Here is a 21910-nt window from a genome sequence, read left to right on the forward strand (position 1 = left end):
AGTAATGTAGACTTATGTCTTAGAACTCTAGAGAGAGATGGAATTGAGAATTGCCTGATGTTAGTCTTGAGATTACATAAGATACTTAAGTATTTCCTACTTTCCTCTTGACTGGCTCTGAGGAGACATTGGAAAAATGATAAATACAGCCAAATTTGGTGGCACACACCTATATTCCTTGCACTTGGGAGGTAGAGAAAGGAGAATCAGGAATTCAAGATCATCTTTTGCCACATAACAAGTTAGACACCATACTAGGCAACATGAGACTGTCTAAAAAAAAGAAAAAGCAAAAAGATAAATACATTTGTAACAATGTCTAACACTTGAGGTATTTATTTAAGTAAGTAGTAGTTTTTACCTTTTGCTGCCCTGTAAGTTATAGAAGAAGAGGAAGAGGAGGAGGAGGAGGAAGAAGAGGAGAAGGAAGAAGAAGAAGAGGAGGAGGAGGAGGAGGAGGAGGAGGAGGAGGAGGAGAAATTAATTAATTCCTGGTGACATCATCTGGATTTTAAGAATTTAGGCCAGTAGAAGAACTTAAGAACAGGAATGGGTTGCACTAAGGTCAGGCAATAGGACATGCATTGGTCAATTTACAGTGGAACATTTATGTGGACAGCATCTAGTGAATAGAGCAAGTTCAAGATTTTGTTCATCATAAACGAATAAGCATTCTTGAAGTTCAATGAGCAGCAAGGAGGTTGAAGTTTAAGATGGTGTAAGATGACTTCTGTAAGAAATACCAGCAGATACCAAAGTTGCATAGTAATAGAAAGTATGAACTCTATGGAAAATAAAGTTGGTAGAACTTGAGGTAGATTGATTGGTTAACACATAACCCAAGCAAAAAAAAAAATATGCATTGCTCTATTGTTCAAAAGTTTCACAAAGAGCAACTGAGTTTTTTGGTGTTTTGTTTGTTTGTTTGTTTTGGTTAGTGTTGTTAGTTAATTTCAAAGACTACAGGGTATGTGTCTGTGTCTATGTGTGTGTATCTTAGATCCCTAGATACCTTACGACTGAAAATACAATCTAAATAACCAGAACATCCTTCAAGGAGGTCTTATGCTTAAGTTAACTGTCCTAGAGCCATTCAGAGGAGATGATGATATGCCAGAACTGAAATATGGTTGCGAGTGGCATGGTACATCCCTCAACCCCCACTCCAGATTGTGACCTGGCCAGAGACATGTGTCTGAGTTAGAATCTAATTCAGGGTAGACACCTATTCACCTATGTTACAAGCTCCAAAGTGAAATCTGATCTGTTTTCCATGGCCACACCAGACTTAAAGCATGTTCCTTATGCCATGAGAGAGTTCCTATTTTGTGGTTTTGTTTTTTCTTTTTAAAAAATAAAATTAAAATGTTATAGTTGTATGAACCAATACATCTATTAAGTTAGCCTTTTTCCTCTTTCTAAACAGTTGAATATTATTTATTTCCTATTAGCTATCCCTTGATTTTAACATAAATTCTTGTTTGTACGAGAATACTACCATGCACTCAGAATACTGACTTGAAACTTGAAGCCAGCCTGATGACCATAGATGGAACAGAACAGTTTAATCACATAGAATGATACAACAGTCCATGACTCTGAGACTTTCTTTGAAATTGATTTCTTTCTAGGCAGAATGGCTAATGCAGATTTGGTGAAGTATGGTTTGGCTGATGTGGTAGAAAATCCTGGCATCATCACTGATATAGGAATGAAGGCAGTCAATGAAGTTTTTTCCTGTATCAAATATCTGGCAATTTATAACTGTCCTCATCTACACAACCCATACAATTGGATCTCAGGTACTATAAACTTGTAAATAACACTGTTTTCTGGTAGTAAAATACGTCTTTTTTATGTGATATGATTATATTCCTAATATAGATTGTTTTATATACATATATTTTATGTGGATTGTTCATACAAGTTTTAAGAACCATTTAATGAGGTGGAAATAAATGCAGTGTCTCCTTCAATTTTTAAATTTGCACTGTCCCAGTTACAGATTTAAGTACCCTCATCTTTGAATGCACTTCCTTGCACATACTACCATGCACTCAGATTAAGACTAAGAGTCACTGCGCAGAATCTAGTATATTATTGTTATTTCCTTTGAGAATTACCTTCAAGGTGGCACATCATCTGAAAGGAAAAAGTAGGGGCCTATTTCTAAAGACCTTACTTATGTGACTTATTAAACACTAACTCGAAGCAGAAGCTTTTTTTAACCAGAAGTCCTATTCCATTTCAACCTCTCCTGCCTACTACTCCATCTCAAATATAGGAGTGACTTTTGTACTTGATATTTTTCCTTATGGCACAAGTTCATTTTCTCCTCTGAAAAAGTAATACTATTTACTTTAAAACCCTCTAACTGTCTGTATTCACAAGGCTTTAAATAGATCACCAGTTAGAGGATGAGTTTTTTGTGACACCTCCTTTAAACAAGCACCCTTGCAAATACCTACTGAACCCTTGGCCTCTACTGTCAGAGCACTTGCCAAGGATCTACACCTCCTTGCAGAGCTGCCTTTAGGGCTGTTCAGAGCTCCTGATCCTCTTCTGAGATTGCTTGCCAGAATGGCCGTACCTCACCTGTCAGTGGCCCAGATCAACCAACATGTTACTGGAAATTGGGAATTTTAGGATATAGCAGGTATAGATCACTTTAAAAAAAATAACATTTATTGGGTTTTTGGTTTGTTTTTCTTAAATACAGAAGAGTGTAAAGAAGAAAACAAAAAATGGCTTATAATCCCATCACTCAGAACTCCTGTTAACACTTATATTAAAGTAATACATGCACTTGATAAATTTCAGACAGTACAGAAAGGTACAAAATGAAAAGTCTCCTCTTCTCAAGGTAACCATCATCAACAGTTTCTTATATATTCTTCTGGACAAATTATTTTGTGCATATTACATCCTATACCTATATAGCATTTACAGTGATTTCTATTCAGAAGGATCTTCCTGTGTGTACACTGTCCTGTGCCTTAGTTTTCATACTAAGTATGTTCAGGAGAGCGCCTCATCTCTGCAAGTCTGTAGCTCTCCTCAGTCTGTCAAAGTAGGTGCATCTGTTAGGCTAAGTGAATGTGCCATGCTTGCTTCCCCCAGTATCCTGTTGCTGAAAGGCATGTAGGCTGACAGAGAGATGACATTTCAATCAGGGCCACCTTAGTTTCATATCATGTTTCCTGGGCCATGTATTTCTCACAGTGAAATTAGCTCTGGAAGCATCATAATAGGGAATCATCAAGTCTTAAAGACCATGAAATAAGGGAAAGGTTACTTAAAGAAAAAAGGATTGGAAAGACTTTTGTGATCTGTAGCAAAAATTCATGTGTTGCATGGGGGACAGTGCCGAGTAAACACCTGCTGTGTTGTTTTCAACAGACCACTCTAGATGGACCCGACTGGTTGATATCAACCTCGTGCGGTGCCATGCTTTGAAGCTGGATTCTTTCGGCCAGTTTGTTGAATTATTGCCCAGCCTGGAGTTTATTTCCCTGGACCAGATGTTCCGTGAACCACCCAAGGTAAGTCACAGTTGAGAAAAGTTTTTTTTTTTTTTTTTGCTTCTTTGTTGGATTTGTTTTTTTCAATCTGTTTTGATAAGGGAAGAATGCAAAACAAACAGCCTGTGATGTTTATTTCTTCTTAATAAATATGCCTTTATGCTGTTATAGTTGTATTTTCAAAATTCCATCTTCAGTGAAGGCATAATGTTTATAACAACGATGCCCTCTTGTTGTTACCAGTAAGTATTAAGGGATCTTCGGAGAAGGGAAAGGGAAAGTAAGGATGCTGCCTGTTTTGTAAATTAAAGGTAAGGTAGAGAAGTTAGGACAGAGGCCTTTCCTGGAGTACTTAGAAATTAGTCCTCAGGAGCTCAAGTCTAAGGAGTAGGAATTTATTTTGGAAATGTTTTACTTTGCTGCCATCTCCTAGTAAGGTGTATCTTAAAAAATCCGAGGTTGCCCAGTTGTACAAAATGTTATTTTAAATTGCCTTACCAATGGAACTCACTCATGGTAATCTGTACTGTTGTGATTTTATTCTCACCATTGAAACAGTTAATTATAATGGGGAAAGTGTAGGACTTGAGATCACAGAATCTGTTTTCAGTTCCCAGGTAAACCACTTATCAGTCGTGTGCTGTCTGTCACACATATCCCGGGTGTGCACCTGATATTTGTCAGTTGGGCGAGTAATGCTATATCATGCTTGAACTGTTTTGAGCCTTGAATAGGATCTTTTATACATATTTGAAAGCATTTTTTAAGTTGTATTTTTAAATACTAGTTCTTATGTAAAGATGAAATGAAGGGTTGTTAAAGAAGTATTCTATACCAACCCAAATTAATAAGCTCATGGTTTGTTTTTACCTAGGGCTGTGCTCGAGTTGGTCTGAGTGCAGGAACTGGAATTGGGGTTTCTTCGGCACTTGTTAGCAACCAGAATTCCAACAATGACAATGATAATAATGCTCAGAATAATAATGCCAACATCCATGACAACAATCACCATCACCCAGATGATTCAGATGAGGAAAATGACTTTCGTCAAGACCTACAAGCAGGAGAGCAACAGTTTGCAGCTGATGGTAACTCAGATCTTTCATGAGCTCCAGATACAAATGAGTTGCTTTGGTTTCTCTGACCTGTCCTATTCTTTTTTTTTCTTGTTTGAGCTTGTCATTACTTGTCCACACACAGAATCTATAAGAATTTAGAGTGTGAAGGACTTGTCCATTCTGGGACTTAGGGTACATTGATAGCATTAGAGACTTGTTTAACTGAGATTTAACTCAGAGAGCTGTAGCAAAGTAGCCTCTCAAACTGCTTAGGTTAAAAAGGAAGTGAGTACCAACCTCGTGTATGGGCAAGTTTCACATACTTTCAATCTGTAAATGTTCACAACTGCCCAGCAGATGAAGTACATGAGCTAATTTCAGCTCTGTAATTACCTAACTAGTTCTTCACTAGTTACTGAACAGCTGCTGTATGCTAGCCCAGGTACAAAAAGGTTCCATACCCTCTGCTAATGAGTAAAGATGAGCTGAGGTGGTTTTCTTAACAGGTTTCCTAATTTCTCAGTTGATTCCCCAAAATTAGAAAAATAATTCCTCTAGCCATCTTCATGTCATTCTTTACTCTCTTAGACATAGTAACTGGTAAAAAAATAGGGTGTTCTGCTCCTGTTGGAATGACTTGTAATAAAAGGTATGCTGTGAACATAGATGTCCTGAACAGAGAGTCTCCTATAAACTTCTTCCCTCAGCAAAGTCACAGAGTGACTCTCAATCCTGGTGGTCATCTTACTTGACAGCTCAGCTGTATTGGACAGCTCTGTCTGCTTTTACCTTCTTGAGATACTTTTCTCTTGGTGACTCTGTAGCCATTTTCCTGGTTTTTCCCTGACTTCATTTAGCATTCCTCTTAGTTTCTTCCCCTCCCCTTTCACCCCCTTCTCTTCCCTCTCTTTCCTTCCCCTTTGCTCCTCTACTCTCCTCTCTTTGCCTTACCCTCTTCCCCTCCCCTCTCCCTCTATCCTTTTCCCTTCCCTTCCCTCCTGTCTCTCCTCATTCATTGGCACTTAGAATAATGGCATTAGTGCCACCTGTATTTTGAGCTCTAGGTATTTTTCTAGCCTTGAACTTTCCAATTTTTAAAGTAAATGAGACTATATATGACTCTAAATTTTGTTATTGTCACATACAAACTCCTAGATATTGCAAGCTTAAAGTCAAACAGTCTCCTGACCTTAACCCCAAGAGATACAAAGAAGTATAAGAGCCAGCAGGTAGTAAAAATGAAAGAAGGGAGTGTGGAGTTGAATACTGTCCCTTTGATGTGGCTAAAGAGGAGTCATGTTTCAAGAGTCATTCTATTTATATGTCATAGGCATCATAAAAATACAGACTGGAAAAACATAAATCATTCCTGGGAAGTTGTTACAACTGCTGTAACACAAAACACTGCAAATTCTATAAACCCAATTGTAGTGAAGGATTGCAATGGAAAATTATGTGCCTACAACTCAGTACAGAGGAGAGAATGCCTTTTGTTGCAAAATCTCATTAGAATGTATTCAATACGGGTATTGTTCTGATGCAAACTGAGATCAGTCAACAATTTTGGGGAAGTTGGATGTTGCTAGATCAAATGTCTTGAGTATTGCCTTGAGGGATTTTGTACTAATTTGTAACCATCTGATGAATTTAACTATTAATACTAAGTTGACACTTACTGGTCTTAAAGTTTTCCTGGGCCTTACCCTTTGGAGTAACTTGAGAATAAAACCACATGCCCTCATTTATAGGCACTAGATACAGTAAACACTGAAAGACATTAAGCATTTAAATGCCATTAAAAATTATAAACTGTATGTAGTTTATTAATGGCCCTTGCCATATATTAGTAAATGACACCTAACCTCTAGAAGATACATGGGAAAGGTAGAATTTGAGTTTGCATGCTCAGTATAGCCTGGTTCAGACAGCAGGTACCACAAGGCTCATTGTTTGTAAGATGACCATCATCTTCAAGCAAATAGCATAAAGGGAACATCACCCAGCCTTCCTGGGACCACTTTTGGGGATGAATAAGGTCTTTTTCTCCATCATGACCCCCTGCTTCTGTCTTACATTGATTGATGAAATAACCCTTTCTGACCTGTGATTTCCTTTTCTGTGGATTAGCTGGACCCTTTGTTTCTCTACTCTTCTGAGTAGGTCTCACAATGACTGGGTGTTCTGTCCTCAGAACTGCCATGGTTTTACATGCATTGTGGGTTTTTGTGTTTCCTTTAGTTTTCACTTTATTTTTGTTTAAGCATTGAATGACATGGAAGACATGGTGCAGGAAGATGGAGAGGTAGGAGCTGAGAGTGGAAGTGATATGCCAGCTCCCAATCAGGGACTCCTTCCTATGGATGCTGATGAGGAACAAGCAGGTAATCATGCCACTCTTTCTACATCCATCATTCTGGAAATTAGAGTCTGAGTATAATGGAGAATTGGAAGCACTGGGAACAAGTACGGATGTGTTACCTCTATTCCCTATTGAGTCTTGTTATAAATCATTGGTATTCTCCTAGCCTCATGCATCTGTATCTTAAGAGTTTTTTGTTTTATTTGTAGCTGCAGCCAACAACTGCTTTGTCTATTTCACTGTGTGTCTTGTATGTGGATGTTGTTGTAATTTAAGAAACGTCGCATGCAAGAGAAAGACACCATGCACCAGGGTTCAAGCAGGAGTGTTTTTTATTAGGGAAAGGGATCATAAAAAAGGGGAGGGGGGAGACCAGCCTTCAGAGACAGGAGCAGCAGGAGAGAGAGGTTGCGTGGCAGGGTGGGGACACTGATGACAGATAGACAGGGAGAGAAAGAAGAGAGGATGGGAAGAGGGCAGAGCCCATTTTAAAAGGGAACATAGTGAATGTGCACAGGTGGTGCTCTTAGTGGCTGCAGCTGAGGGCATATCCTGTCACGATCCCAAGGACAAGCCAGTGCAGATGCCTGAATACTAACAGATGTAGAAAAAGAAAGCACTCAGACTTTGATAGAAAATAACCTAATTGAATACTCTGTGTTTGTATGAGCAATGTTCAGTGGACACAGCTAGCTCTGTGTGTGTGTGTGTGTGTGTGTGTGTGTGTGTGTGTGTGTGTGTGTGTGTAAATGTAACAAGAGATCATAAATGTGGGAGGTCAGAAGAGAGGAGTGTAAATGATATAAATATAGTGCTCATTTATGTAAGTCTCAAAACCTTTTTAATTTAAATTTTAAAAGTATTTGTCTTCTGACCTTACTTCAGAGGGGAGGAGAAGCAAAGCAAAGGCTGTTCTGGGCTAGTGAGTGGACTAAAACTTAGTCTCTACCCCAGTGCCAGGCTAGTGTCACAGGCCTGTAGAGTACCTTGCTTGGCTCTTTGCAGGAAGCAAGTTTTTCAGAGGTGAACCGTGTGCTCAGCACCACTTGAGAGTGACAGGGAACAGTCTAAGATTAGGACACAGCACTGTCCTTCTCTTAGTGTCTGACGAATGCAGTCACTTTATCCAGCAGACCTGAGTGTCAGTTTTGCCAGGCTTTGAACATTGTGACAGACAAGGGCAGGCAAGATCCTTGTAGCTTGTGTTTTGTCAGGATCAAATCAGAAGAGCTGAAGGTCTGAAGTTGTCTTCTAAGCAGATGACTGGTGCTTTACACAGTGCCCATTCTCTACCAAAGTATATTGTGTGGTCCTCCAGAGAGACTGCATGCACCGCTCTGTGCATCCTGAGGTTTATTGTCTTTGTTTTGGCTTATATAAATGCAAAACTGGGAAACTGTGTAGCTTAATTTTTAAAATGTTAGAACTGCACTTTGATTATTTTAATGTGATTTATTACAATTTTTGAAATAGTGAAATTGGGACAGGTGTTTTAATTTGCTTCTAGAAATGTATATCAGTTGTCATTCTAGTCATACTTTATGTTGTCATAATGGCTTTAGCTTGTGTAAATGCTTCCACAGAATCTCACTTTTTGTTTCACTAAAGTAAGTGACAGAAGGCTACTTTGCCAAAAGCATCTTTTTTCCTAGGTGTCAGAAATAGTACTTTCTGTGTTAAGTTTTCTTGAGCAACAAGTAGTCTTGTTTTTTTTGCTTTAGGACCTAGTGGTCTACAGCGTGTGGTAAAACCAACCCCAATTACAGTTCACGATTCAGAGAGTGATGATGAAGAGGACAGTCTAGAACTCCAAGAAGTCTGGATTCCTAAGAATGGTGCCCGGCGTTATTCAGAACGGGAAGAAAAAAACGGAGAGTCAGTACAATCCAGGGAGCCGGCAGGTGAGTGGTTGTCCGGCTCTGGCCTGGCAGTGGGAGGTGTCAGAACTGCTTCCCTCGGTCTTCACTGCAGTGTACAGTGCAGCTTATACATTAGGACGTCTGCTAGGAAGCAGGGAGGGCAAAAGTCTAAGCAGGACGGTGGGCAGTACTGCTGTGAGTGAGTAGCACAGCAGAGATGTGGGAGGCATCGAACATGAGGAATCCTTCAGTGGGGCTGTAGGTAGCTGCGGTGGTGTCCAGTTGTCAGTGGTCAGCAGGACGCCTTGGTTTAAGGAAGGGATGGGCAGTGAGTATCCAGTGGAGAGATAAAGAAACTGTTACTCTCCAGCTCATACTCTGTCCAGTTGTAGTCTGAATATTGGTAGCTGCTGTAGCAGTTAGTGAGTCCTAAAATGCAGGAATTTGTTAATTTATGTGGGGTTTTTGTTTGTTTGTTTGTTTTGGGTAGTGCTGGGGTTTTGGATCTAGGCCTTTGGCATGCTAGGCATACATTCTACCACTGAACTATATATATCGCTAGCTCTTGGAAACTGTATATATCGCTAGCTCTTCTGTTTCCTTTTAGAACCAGGAAGCAGCTTATTCTGTTATCCTTGCTAAGAACCTATGGTTCTCCTCTCTCTTAGGTCCACAGTCCTTATTTCCCTTGCTCTTTCCTCTCAGTTCTCAAAACCTTGTACTCACTACTTGTAGCAAAGGATACTTCTTTTAAACTGTCTGTGTCATTACTTTTTCTAAACTGTCTGCTTATTTTCCCTCTTTGCTCTTTAATTTGTTTGGATGTTTGGTATACAGTTAACATTATACCTACATTATATTTAATGTTTCATTTTAGAAAATGATTATGCAGGTTTTTAGTTCACTCCTTTTTAAATTCAGATATATACTGTGGTTAAAAAGAAGCTTCATGGAAACTAAAATTTAGGAAAAATGTGACCAGCTGACTAATGTGTAATTTTTCCTAGAAAATCCAGTTTCTTAATCAGGCAGCTAAAGTGTGTGCTTGCCAGAGACCAGCCTTATTTGTTCATTCTGTTCCATTCATTGAGCCTTGCTGCGGCATGGGGGCTTTGTTAGATGCTGTGAAGGCTCACGGCATACATTACGTCATGGTCTGTCTATCCTTCCAGAACCTTTAGTCCAGCTGAAGTCAGGTAGACAGCATGGATCACAGTGTTACAGGCATTGCTATGGTGGCTTTAGGGTGAGCACATCAAGGATTGTACAGAGCTCCAGGCCCTTGCTGTCGAGGTGGGTATATTGAGGAAAACGTTGGGGCTGGGTGCAGAGTGTAGGTAGAGGCAGCTATATGAAAAGTTAGTTTAGAATCTCATCATGGTGGGCCTTACTGGGCAAGCTGGAAAGTAACCAGGGAAGCACTAGAGCTGGTTGCTGAGTTTTGTAGTAGTTAGGAAAACTAGTGCACATGGTTTCTTGTTCTAGATTTATTTACTCTTGCCTTTCTTCCAGAATCTGTACTGAAATCTTTTCTTTCCCTCGGGCCATTCTTCTTTTTCTGTAAGCAGTAAGTGGAAAAGGCAAGACTCCACTCCGAAAGAGGCACAACTCCCATCAGCTGGGCCAGTCAAAGCAGTTTCCCCTGGAGGAGAGCAGCTGTGAGAAAGGCTGTCAGGTCACCAGCGAGCAGATCAAAGCCGATATGAAAGCAGCTAGGGATATCCCTGAAAAGAAAAAAAACAAGGATGTTTATCCCAGCTGCAGCAGCACCTCCGCTGCCAGCACAGCAGGAAATTCCAGCTCACCCAGCACTGCTTCTCAGAGCCCCGACTTTGTAAGGACGGTGACCGGCGCTGGCTCAGCTGAGCCTAGCCCTACAGAAGTGGATGTATCCAGGCAATGTGTCTGCTCCCCTGGTGGATCAGAGGACTCTGAGGCCATGGAGGAAGGAAATGCAGAGAATTCTGTCTGCCCCAGATGCTGCTGTCACAAGCCCCAGGAGTCCCAAAGGAGAACTAGCAGGTGTTCTGATGAGGAACGTCCTTCAACCAGCCGAGCCTGTGTTGTGAATGGTCCGGATGGTACGAGATCCGCCTTTTCCTTTAGGACTCTGCCACAAGGGGGGTCTTCAGGCCCAGCACATGATGAGAGAACTAATGGGAGTGGCTGTGGGGCTACAGGTGAGGACAGGAGGGGGAGCTCCCAGCCTGAGAGTTGTGACGTGCAGTCTAATGAAGACTACCCTCGGAGGCCCCTTACCAGGGCCAGGAGCAGACTGTCCCATGTACCGCTGATATCTGAGTCAGGTATGACAATGCTCCCAGGATTAGCTACTGCAGGGCAGGCCTGGAGAAAGGCCCGAGCATGTTTCATGAGTTTTCTTATAAAAAGCCAATTTATGGTGAATTACACTCTATTTGGGAGTTCTATGGATCATAGAAACTTTTAAATGATTTTTGAGAATGTTTTGTTGGAAGGGGGTATAAAACAGTTTCCATCCAGAAAACTCAGAATCATTTCACTTTTAAGAAAAGTTAAATTGTGTGTATTTGCCCTGAACATAGTCCTGATTCTGATGCCTAAGTACCCATAGATGAATGCTACTCCTGCCCCACACTTAGGGTGCCTTGGAAAGACCTAGTGCTCAGGGGAAGGCAGGAGCCTGAAGTGGCTGGGCTGGTGCAGTTCCCTGTTCGTTCCCGGTTCTGCTTCCTGGGTTTTAGTGATTGCTTTTTGTTATTTTGTTGTTGTTGTTTTGTTTTGTTTTGCTTTTTGTGTTTTTTTGTGGGGGAGGTTGTTTGTTTGTTTTTTCTGAAATTTATTTTGCTCCAAGCTAGGTCAAAGACAAACAGGTAAGTAATTAGTTTTCCTTGGATTATTTGGGTGAAGGTACACACACACACACACACACACACGCACGCACGCACGCACGCACGCACGCACGCACGCACGCACGCATACTTGAGCTCTTAATTTTATTGATATTAATAGTGTATTAGTGTATATCCTTGGCATTGCATTTAATCTTAGTTATATTTCTGTTCTAAGGTGAGCCCTCTTCCTTTATTAAATTATTGATATTTATCAGTAGCTAGTAATGAATTTTAATTCTTTCTAAGCATCTTACTTTTAGAATCTTAAAACAAGTCCCAACACAGAGACAGACTCCTCTTTTTCATGTACTAAATAAGCTGAAGTCATGAGGCGTTAAGTTCACAAAAGTGAGCTTTAAGTACAAGACTTAGCTGTGCAGATAGTCAGAAACATAAGTCATATAAGTTGTATTTTAAGGTGCACAGTATTTTGTAAACTCTAGTTCTGTTACATGACGAATATTCTTCCTAGCTTGAATTCTAGCGGTTTTTGATAGTTTTTAAAAACTTGTGGAAAAGAACATACAACTTGAGATGATATCGTTTTTGAAGTATGCAGCTCAGTAACAGAACACTCCGCTTCTTTGTCATCCTGCCCTGGGCTTGCTGGGAGACCTTTAGTTGTCTGGTTCTCATCTCAATGAAGTCAGTGTACATGACTTCCATACTTTGTAAAAGGCCTGCTTTCAGCACCTGTTCATTTCTTCTGTCAGAGTTTGGAATAACTTGGAGTTGACTGATGAAACATTATCTTTCTTATCTGAGTCCTATTTGAGAACTATTAATGTATGTGTAGGTATTTGGTGTCTGTCTTGGTGAAATTTTACAAATTGGTTTTAGATGTTTTTTTGTTTTGTTTTGTTTTTTAAACATGAGCCCTTCATCTTAACTGCTGTCCTTTGAGGGTGTTAGTTTTTGCCTTGCGTTCTTATTCCTTTTACTGTTTCATTCATGTCTGTCTCAGGCCTGATTTTTTTCATAAGTTAAATAATTCCCTGGAATAAAAACAAGAAAAATCTCACTTTTGACTGTCCACTGTCATACCCATTGCCTCCTTTTCTCTTATTTTTATTATTTTTTTTAGTTTGAGATAACTCTACTTTAGTGCATGAATTAATTCTCAATATTTTAAAACATCATGCAAATGTCCATTTACTTTTAATAAGTTTTTCTGGGGGAAATGCCAAAGTATTGGTTTCAGTATTTTCTAGGTCGCATAGGAAGAACACATTATTTGAGTGGTTTACAGATTATTTTAAAACTAACATGACATGTTTTTTATGTCTGTTAAACCCATTCTCTTTGAACAGTATTAAAGAAATATGCCTCATACAGGAATAAATATGGTTGTTAGGGAATTTTTTAATCAGTTGAGAAATAACATTTTAATTGTTTAGTTTTTACCTTAGGGTCTTGTGGCATATGGTAAGGCATGTTAGAAGTTCATAGAGTTACTTTTTTGTGATATCCTACTTTTGAAATTAATACTTGTAAGTTTTTTTAATCACTTATGAAACAAAAATATTATAGAACATCTTACATGATTATGAAAGAATAGCATTGGTTAAAGTAGTTGCTGGGCTCTTTCCTGAACACTCTGAAGCTTGTCTGGTCTGCTTTTGTTTCTGTGGCCCCTTTAATGCCCACACTTGTAATGCTGTGTTCCATCACCTGTCTGCCTGGTAGATCAGAAGCCCCACATGGCAGGTTTGCCATTCTATTCCCTGCCTCTTGCACCATGTCTTATGCACAGTGTGAGACTGAATGGATGATGTAAACTTAGTAAGTGTAGCAACAATGTAGTATACAAAGTCACTAGCAGTTGTCCCTGGACAGGGAGGAAGATGTGAAAGAATAATTCCCTTTTCCTTGTACATTTAGAAACATCTGTTTGAAATCATCTACAAATAAATTATTGCCTCATTTTATAGTTTTTAAAGAAAACACAAACCAATTTAGACCCCATGGAGAGCAGGGAACCCATGTTATATGCAGTAAAAGGGAGGGAAAGAGCAGCTTAAGGTAAGAAGTCTGAAATCAGACTGTAAAAGAAGGATGCTGAAGACCCTGCACATCACTGCTGGAGGAGTGAAACAGGCCTATTTGTTGTGTTCATGTTGAAGGTGTGGTGAGGAAGGAAATTCTAAGAGCTGTGTGAATCTTGGTAGTTGAGTAAAATGTGCTACCTTTAGCTGGCTTTTGGTCACGGAGACAGATTTTGCAGGATGTTCCTTCAAGATTCTGGTTTGACTAGAATTTCTTCTCATTTTGCCTTCAACCAAAGCAGCTACTTTCAGTTATTTGGCATAGTAGAATTTCACGGGTTCCAATGGAGGAAAACATTCTGGTGGTTAAAAACAACATGTTGACTAGTTCTAAGATGCTAAATCCTGAGCCTTTTGGTATTGGCAGGATCTGTACCTCCTTTCCTTTTGTAATCTTGTTGGAGGTTACAAAATCCTGCAGTAGTGTTGGGGGTGCTAGTTAACACCTGGGTTATAGTCACTGGTGTGCTGCGGTCATACTATTATATGTCAGAAATGAGGGCAAGACTTTCAATATATTAATAGATTGTGTGCATTTAAGTTTAGATACAGATTTAGAACTTGTTTTTTTTTTTAATAAAATCATACTTGTTCTTACAATTAAATTGTAACATTTTGGTAAAATATTAGTAAATTCAGTTAAAAACTTACTGAAACATATTATAGGTCTGGTAATCTAGTGACTTGAGCCAGATCGAGTGTGTTTGACTCTTAACATCTTGGCTAACTATTTTGCTTCCTATGACTCAGTTTCCTAGTATATTTAGTGAGGAGAATTTTAACAGTAACCTGTATTAGAGTATATTGGAAGGATTAAATGAGTTCAGACTAATGAAACCCTTAGAGCAGTGAGTGACACCCAGTGAGCACCCAGTAAATGCTTGTTTTGTAATGGACCTGCAGTATTAACTGCCAGGTGTTTCTGTCAGTTTTCATTTTAATTCATACTGACTGACTCTGGGAGAAAAGTTGTTGCCTTTAAGGAACGTTTAGTTTAAATATGGAGACAGGTATATGGCGAATTGCAGAACAATAAATGTTGGAGGTCCAAATAAATTTGTTAGAACCAAATGATAATTGAGTAAGACCAAGATGGCTTGTCTTTCAAACCCTGAAGACACAAATGGTCTGAGCAGAAAGAGCTAGAGTGATTAATGGCTTTAGACATAGGTAATGGGTTATAGTTGATGTCTACAGATTGGTAGAATATTGAGAACAGAGACAGTTAAGGCATTTACCCCAGTGTCAGGAATTGAAACATACACACTAAGCAGCAGTCATTGAAAGATTTTTTAGTAGGGAAGTTAAAGCCAGGTAGTACATGGATGAGATTTTGGAGTTGCTTGCAGGATGGGCTGCTTCAGGTAGGAGGCATGATTGTGACTTGGAGCAGTCTTTTAGAAACACCACCTACCTATTTCAACAACTGAGTTTAGATTTTGGAGTTATGATGGTGTTTTCATATGTGACCAAATATTCTCTGGGAGGAAACAAGGATAAAATTTGAGATTTTATTTTTCCTTTCATAGAAGTTGCCAAAACAAAGCCATGTCATGCAATTAAGCGAAAGCGAACTGCAGATAAGTCTACCAGTACCAGTGATCCTGTGATTGAGGATGACCATGTACAGGTAAAGAAGAAAGCTCTCTTTACTGCCTAGCCCAGTATATGCAAAGAAACTGAAGTTTCTATCTATGTACTTTCTATATTCTAAAGAGAAAATTTGGTTAACAGCTTCTAGGTTGTAACAATGAAGAATTTGCCCTTAAAAGAAACAAGGCACTGGGGAAGATACACTCACTTGTAACTTTTAAACTTTTATCATTGTAGGTTCTTGTATTAAAATCCAAAAATCTTGTTGGAGTCACCATGACCAACTGTGGGATCACAGATCTAGTGCTGAAAGACTGCCCCAAGATGATGTTTATCCATGGTATGTATTTGGGGTTGCATCATATATGAGCATCATACATCCTTTATACAATTAAAGCCAGACCAGTGCAGGCTGCAACCCCAGCTACTCGGGAGACTGACCTGGATTATAAATTTAAGGTCAACTTGTACTACACAGTGAGACCTAATCACAGAATAAAAAATTTGATAGTTTAAGAAGAATTAAAACATCAGAGATAGAGAGTGTAGCAACTGAGGAATATAGCTCAGTGTAGAATGCTTGCTGCTTAGTATGTATTATAGCCTAGATTCAAACCTCAGTAAAGCCAAAATTAATTCCCATATGATTATTATTTTTCACAGGAATGTTTTGGGCTGACTCTCTGTTGTATGGTTCTTACATAATTTAGGGCTGTCTCTAATTTTGTCTTCGTTGTATAGTTCTTATATAATTAATTACTCCATAGAGAGGGTCTACCTGCTGAATCTTGGTTCCTTTTGTAAGTGGCCTCTCCTTGAAGGTCAACTGCTCACTGATTTGAGTGGCTTCATGGCGTGGTCAGTCTGTAATCAGTTAATACCTCAGCTTAACTTTGGGCATGAGTGCTGCATAAAGGTGTGGGGAAAAAAATAACCGGGCCTTCAATGCTTTGGTGCTCTGGTTTTGGTTAGATGCTGAACTTATCCTTAGTTCCTAGCACAGTGTCACTAGTCCAAGCCCATTCTCCAGTCCCACTGCACACCCTTTCTCTTCTTTCTATCATCTCCACTCATTTATCTCATATCCTCCTGCATCCATTTGTGTTTTATATGACTGTCTCTGAAAGGCTTTCAAGGGTTAAGTGTATATTATATCCGCTTCCAATGGGTTTTGTTTCCTTTTTCCACTTAAAATTACGAGTTTTTATAATCCTTTTTAAAAAGAAAAATGTAGGCTGGGTGTGGTGGCATACACCTTTTATCCAAAACACTCAGGAGGCAAAGACTTGAAGCCAGCCTGGTCTACATAGCAAGTTCCAGGCCAGCCAAGACAGCATAGTGAAACCCTGTATGGGGGAAAAAATAGTCAGGATCAAGATCTGCCTTGTTCCTGCCTTGAGCGACTTACATGTTATGTGTTCATTTTCTTCAGTGTGTAATGTGTATGAATTTTGGTTAAGTGATAACACATTTGGCCTTTGTTGTAGTTAAATGCAGTGGGGGTGTGTGTGTGTACATTCATATATACATGTAGGTACAGAGTACAGGGTATGACTGCTGAAGATGACTCACATCTGGAATCTTAGTACTTAAGTGGCTCTGAAGCAAGAGGATTACTGTGAACCCAGTACCAGCCTGAGCCACAGAGCAAGGATCTGTCTTAAAGGAAACATCTAGCAGCAGATATGACTTTCTGTTATATTAGTGTTGCAGAAAAAATGTTAAAGCAGTTCAAGTACTTTTTCTCTTTCCTGTGGTACTGATAATAGGCAAAGAAATCCCATTAATTCCAAACATGTCATCAAACTAGTAGAATAGTAAAAGGACAGAGAGGACCCTCTCCCCAGATTTCTGTAAGATGTCAGACTCTGTTCATGCTGCAAAAAATTGAAAATATTCCTATTTAACCAACTAGGTTTTTGCTATAGACTATCTAATCAAGTTACTACCTCCTTTTGGAGTTTTTCTTGAAACAGAAAGTTTGGAAGGCACAGCAGGGTTGGCCTTCCTAACTGTTGCTCAGGAGTCCACCCTCTGCCTCTGGGCATCTAAAACAACCTCCAGATGGTCCTCTTTGCTATCTCGGTCCTCTCAAAGCAGTGAGCGCATCTTAGAGAGTGCCACTGGCTTTACTGCTGTGCTTTACCCTGATTGTTCTTCTGTATGGTCCTCAGCCTGCTATACTGATAGAGTATACAGCCCTGGGTCCACCTTCTGCCTTTTAAACCAAGGTGTTCAGTTCAGCGTGTCCCGAGACACAGAATCTTAGATTAAGTAGTTCAACCTCTACACAATATCTAAGTTAATGGCAGATGGAATGCCTAAATGAGATTAGATCTAGCCTTAACTATGTCTGGTTTTACAGCAGAGAGGCATCAGGTCTATGGCACCATCTGGTTTTCTCTCTTTTCTTTGTTTCTGATTCCTCCTTTTCCTATGTGACAGAGGAGACTGAGCCTGAAGGCAGGATGCTGGCACTGTTTAAGCATGGAAGTTAGTTACAGGGTAATGTTCTGGAAGGTGATGGTGTTTGTATCAGAGACCTTACAATAGAAGATGCCTATATGAAAAGTTTATAGGGTAGAGTGTTCTGGAAGGTGATGGTGCTTATATCAGAGACCTTATAATAGAAGATGCCTTTATGAAAAGTTTTTAAAAGTCAGGCAAACCAGCTTTGTGGTTTTATAGTTGCATCCATTTAATCCTCTGCAGTTGAACTAGGTGATTAAAACAAGGGAGGAGGCTGGGGTTGTAGTTGGTATAGCAGTATAGTGAAGTTTGTGTGGTGGTTAGCAGATACTTCTCTCTCTAGCTTCATGTTTGCTGTGTTGAACAAGAAAAATCGTGTTTTAGGGTAATGTATTCAATAGATCTTTCCACAGTACTGAAATACCTAGCCAAAGACTTGAGAATCCACACATTACTGTGCCTTTTCTCAAGACCTGTTTCTGTATTTGTGACAGGAATTAAAGTTAACTCTCATCAATTTCTATCATTCATTAAATACAAGGTAATATTGGTGAATTCTTTTAACTATATAGTTATGTCATTCAGTAATTTTTCAGTATTAAAGAAATGTTTCCTGGGCGGGTCAACTTCTAGGACTTAATGTCTTCAACAGGTAGCATTAGAAGGAAGAGGGGCCTTGATGTCTCACTAGCATGAGGTCAGCCAGCTTCTGAACTGAGTCATATGTCAAATCTTACTGTTACTTGTAATTGACCATCGTAGTACCTGTGTTCACTAGCAAGTGCCTGTGCCAGGGTTTTCCAGAGAAGCTTCCAGGACTTCATACTTTGTAGTCTTGTATATTTATGGAGCATATTGTTTTATTTTATAGCTACCAGGTGCAGGGTACTGAAACATTTAAAGGTAGAAAATGCACCAATTGTAAACCGATTTGACTATGCACAGTGCAAGAAACTAAATATGGATCAGGTACTAGACCAAATACTGAAGATGCCGCCAGAGAGGAACCGTATCATCTACCTGCGCCCAATGCAGCAGGTAACGAGCTCTGCTTTTTTATTATAAAATACACATTGTACTATTTGTTTACTTAATTCATTTTGTCCAACCCTCAATAATGATCCTTTAAAAATCTGTGGGGTTGTTTATAACCAAGCCGATATTGCTTGTTAATGTTTGTTAATGCTCTTAGCTCTTTATGGATTCTTAGCAGCCAAATATACTCCTGTGGCAGGCTAGAAGTTGCCTGTTGACTAACAGCATGCACTGAAGTCACAAACTTCCTGGCTCAGATTCTTTAGAGCAAGTTCTTTCACCTCTGTCTCTTAATCCTTACATGTATAATTAGAATCATATTATACTTACAATCTTGTGTTGTTTTAACTAGTATATATGATAGACTAGGAAGTTGCTGCTGTGCCTCAAGCAATAGTAGTATGATATCTATAATTGTTATTGAAAGTTAAGTGCATGTGTAGGATGATGCTTCTTGCCAGAAGGAAATATTAACTTCTGGACTCTGACATTGAGGCCTCCAAAGTCAGTCCATCAATTTTTTTTTGTTTGTTTGTTTGTTTTGTTTTATTGTTTTTTAGTCCATCAAATTCTTATGTGTATTAAAAGTCAAAACTGGCTGCATGCTTAAAACTAGACACTTTTCCTTCATTAAGGGAGTTTTTGTGAAGGAGTTGAACTCATGACTCTCTGAAAGCAGGATGACACTGCAAAGCTGGAGGTGGGGAAGGGCATCCATGGGAATGCAGTTAGCACAGAGTCTACAAGGAGGAAAGAAACATGTTGCCCCTAAAACTTAGCGATTGTTCTGCATAGGACAGTTCTGTACACTCTCAGTTCTGTAATGCAGCCTGCAGTGAAACCTCTTAAGAACCTCCTCAGGTGATGGAGATCAGGTAGCTGAATCAGCTCTCTCTGACTTAACCGATACTGACAGAGCAGAGAGAGAGAAATTGCTGAGTCTGCTGTGCAGAGAATTTGCTAAGCCTTAATCCAAACATGGCAAGCTGTGCTCTGGGACAGAGCTATTATTTGATTTCCAAGTCAGCCAGGCATTTCCAAAGGGGAGCTTTTCAAAGTCTTCAGATGTCTCAGACTTAGTGTTAGTCCAAAGGCCTTCTTCTGATGTCTTCCACAGGTAGATACACTAACTTTGGAGCAGAAGCTGTTTAGTGGCCCCTACCCCTATCATATTTGCATTATCCACGAGTTCAGTAATCCTCCCAATGTTCGGAACAAGGTGCGCATTCGCAACTGGATGGATACAATAGCCAACATCAACCAGTAAGTAACTCTGTGGTCCCAAAAGTCCTTTTTCATATTTCTCCTATTGGGTGCTCCTAGGAGCAAATCCTAGTTTATTTTAAATGATTCCAGTTGAGCTTTTTAGGTAGACTGACTTGTCATGACATGAACATGTTAAAAAACAACAACAACAACAACAAAAAAAACTAATGAAAGAAAATTTCAAACTTAAAGTCATGATATGTAGCATTTTATTCAAACGTAGAGAAAAAAATCGTAAGAAACTGCATACATGTGTTACATGGAGGATGGAAAAATCAAGTTAATGACAGCCTTGAGACTGATGCTTCACTTTGCATAAAATTGATTTTAATCTTAGAAACATTGTACTAATTACCCTCAATATACAAGGCATTTGCTCAGAACCTTCTGTTTCACTTTCCTTAACATGGTTTGAAAGATAAGAAAGAATGTAGCATAGACCAGGTTAGACTTGTTCTCTAGTTGGAGTGACTGGCAATGTCAGAGAGTTGTCGTTCTGCGAGATGGTTTGGTAGAATCTAAGCTTGAATATTGAGACAGTTGCTTTCTGCCCAGCAGTCTTTTTCTCTTATATATTTACTTGATATTTTTTTCCCCTGTTGCCTTTAGAGAACTCATTAAATATGAATTCTTCCTTGAAGCCACTCGAACTGAAGAAGATTTAAAGAAGTACCCTAAGTACCCATGGGGGAGAGAAATCTACACTTTAGAGGGTAAGAATTTACCTAGATTAGGGAGCTAAATTTTAAGCTGTGAACTAGATGGGAGGGGCATACCTTAGGTGAGACATGGAGGGTCTTAGAACTCATCAGATTAGTGAGAGGTTTAAGTCTCTGCAAGAGGCAGAGGCTGGATAAATATTGGTCTGTCTGTGTTTCTACCATCCTTGGAATAATCAGAGCCTGTTGACACACAAAAGGTAGGTAAGATAAAAATTAAGAAATGTGGTGGTTAGGCAGCTGACTCAGTCTCTGTGCCCAGCTGTAACTGCTTAGGTATAGTATGCTTCTGTCAGCATTTCTATAACCAACAGGACTCTCATGTCTGTCTGCTTATTTCAGGTGTTGTGGATGGAGCACCGTATTCCATGATATCTGACTTCCCTTGGCTGAGATCACTGCGGGCAGCAGAGCCCAACAGCTTCGCCAGATACGATTTTGAAGACGACGAAGAGAGTAATTATGACCTGATTTAACTTGTACTCTCTAGATTGAGTCTGCCTTCCTATCTTAGCATTTTGTTGCAATTTAGTGACAATGCAGAGTGTGGTTTGGTTTCCTTAAATATTTTTAGTATCTCTTCTGAAAAGGTCCCAGCTCTTAGTTGGTGCAGCAGATGCACAGGGGTCTGATGTGTCCACATGGTGGGAATTCCTTCAGCTTTCCTACTTGTTTGATTGTCTTGTTTGGTCCTGCATATGTGCATATGCTGGAGATTTAACTCAGGACCTGATGAAAAACATGACAGCCAGTTATAACACCATTAAGAATTTTGCTTTTTGAGAAAGATTCTCATGCAGCTCCAGCTTGCCTTCAATTGTCTGTGTAGTGAGTCTGGCCTTGAATGCCTAATCCAAGTTGCTAGGATTACCTTTGGCATGTGCCACCATGCGTGACAAATTCATTGATTTTTGTTGTTGTTGTTGTTTTGTTTCTCGAGACAAGGTTTCTCTATGGCTTTGGAGGCTGTCCTGGAACTAGGTCTTATAGACCAGGCTGGTCTCAAAGTCACAGAGATCTGCCTGCCTCTGACTCCCAAGTGCTGGGATTAAAGGCGTTCGCCACCACCGCCCGGTTCAAACTCATTGATCTTTATTGAAGAATTTACAAATA

General features: G+C 39.6%; 1 protein-coding gene across 7 annotated transcripts in view; it reads left to right on the forward strand.

The window, feature by feature from the left end:
* The window catches only part of Fbxo38 (F-box protein 38), a 44480-nt gene that overhangs the window by 21352 nt on the left and 1218 nt on the right, over nucleotides 1–21910 (forward strand). For 4 of the 7 annotated variants that reach the window (XM_027402769.2, XM_027402770.2, XM_035440123.1 and 1 more), the window contains exons 10-21: nucleotides 1632–1802; nucleotides 3400–3542; nucleotides 4396–4609; nucleotides 6841–6960; nucleotides 8660–8839; nucleotides 10363–11103; nucleotides 15245–15345; nucleotides 15546–15648; nucleotides 18649–18815; nucleotides 19930–20075; nucleotides 20688–20791; nucleotides 21140–21253. In XM_027402769.2, the coding sequence (XP_027258570.1) occupies nucleotides 1632–1802; nucleotides 3400–3542; nucleotides 4396–4609; nucleotides 6841–6960; nucleotides 8660–8839; nucleotides 10363–11103; nucleotides 15245–15345; nucleotides 15546–15648; nucleotides 18649–18815; nucleotides 19930–20075; nucleotides 20688–20791; nucleotides 21140–21253 (2304 nt within the window). The remainder of the gene's footprint in view (nucleotides 1–1631; nucleotides 1803–3399; nucleotides 3543–4395; nucleotides 4610–6840; nucleotides 6961–8659; nucleotides 8840–10362; nucleotides 11104–15244; nucleotides 15346–15545; nucleotides 15649–18648; nucleotides 18816–19929; nucleotides 20076–20687; nucleotides 20792–21139; nucleotides 21254–21910) is intronic. The other 3 variants (XM_027402774.2, XM_027402773.2, XM_027402775.2) reach the window with 3 other exon arrangements.

Source organism: Cricetulus griseus, chromosome 2 (genome assembly GCF_003668045.3).
Source record: "Cricetulus griseus strain 17A/GY chromosome 2, alternate assembly CriGri-PICRH-1.0, whole genome shotgun sequence".
Lineage (NCBI taxonomy): Eukaryota > Metazoa > Chordata > Mammalia > Rodentia > Cricetidae > Cricetulus > Cricetulus griseus.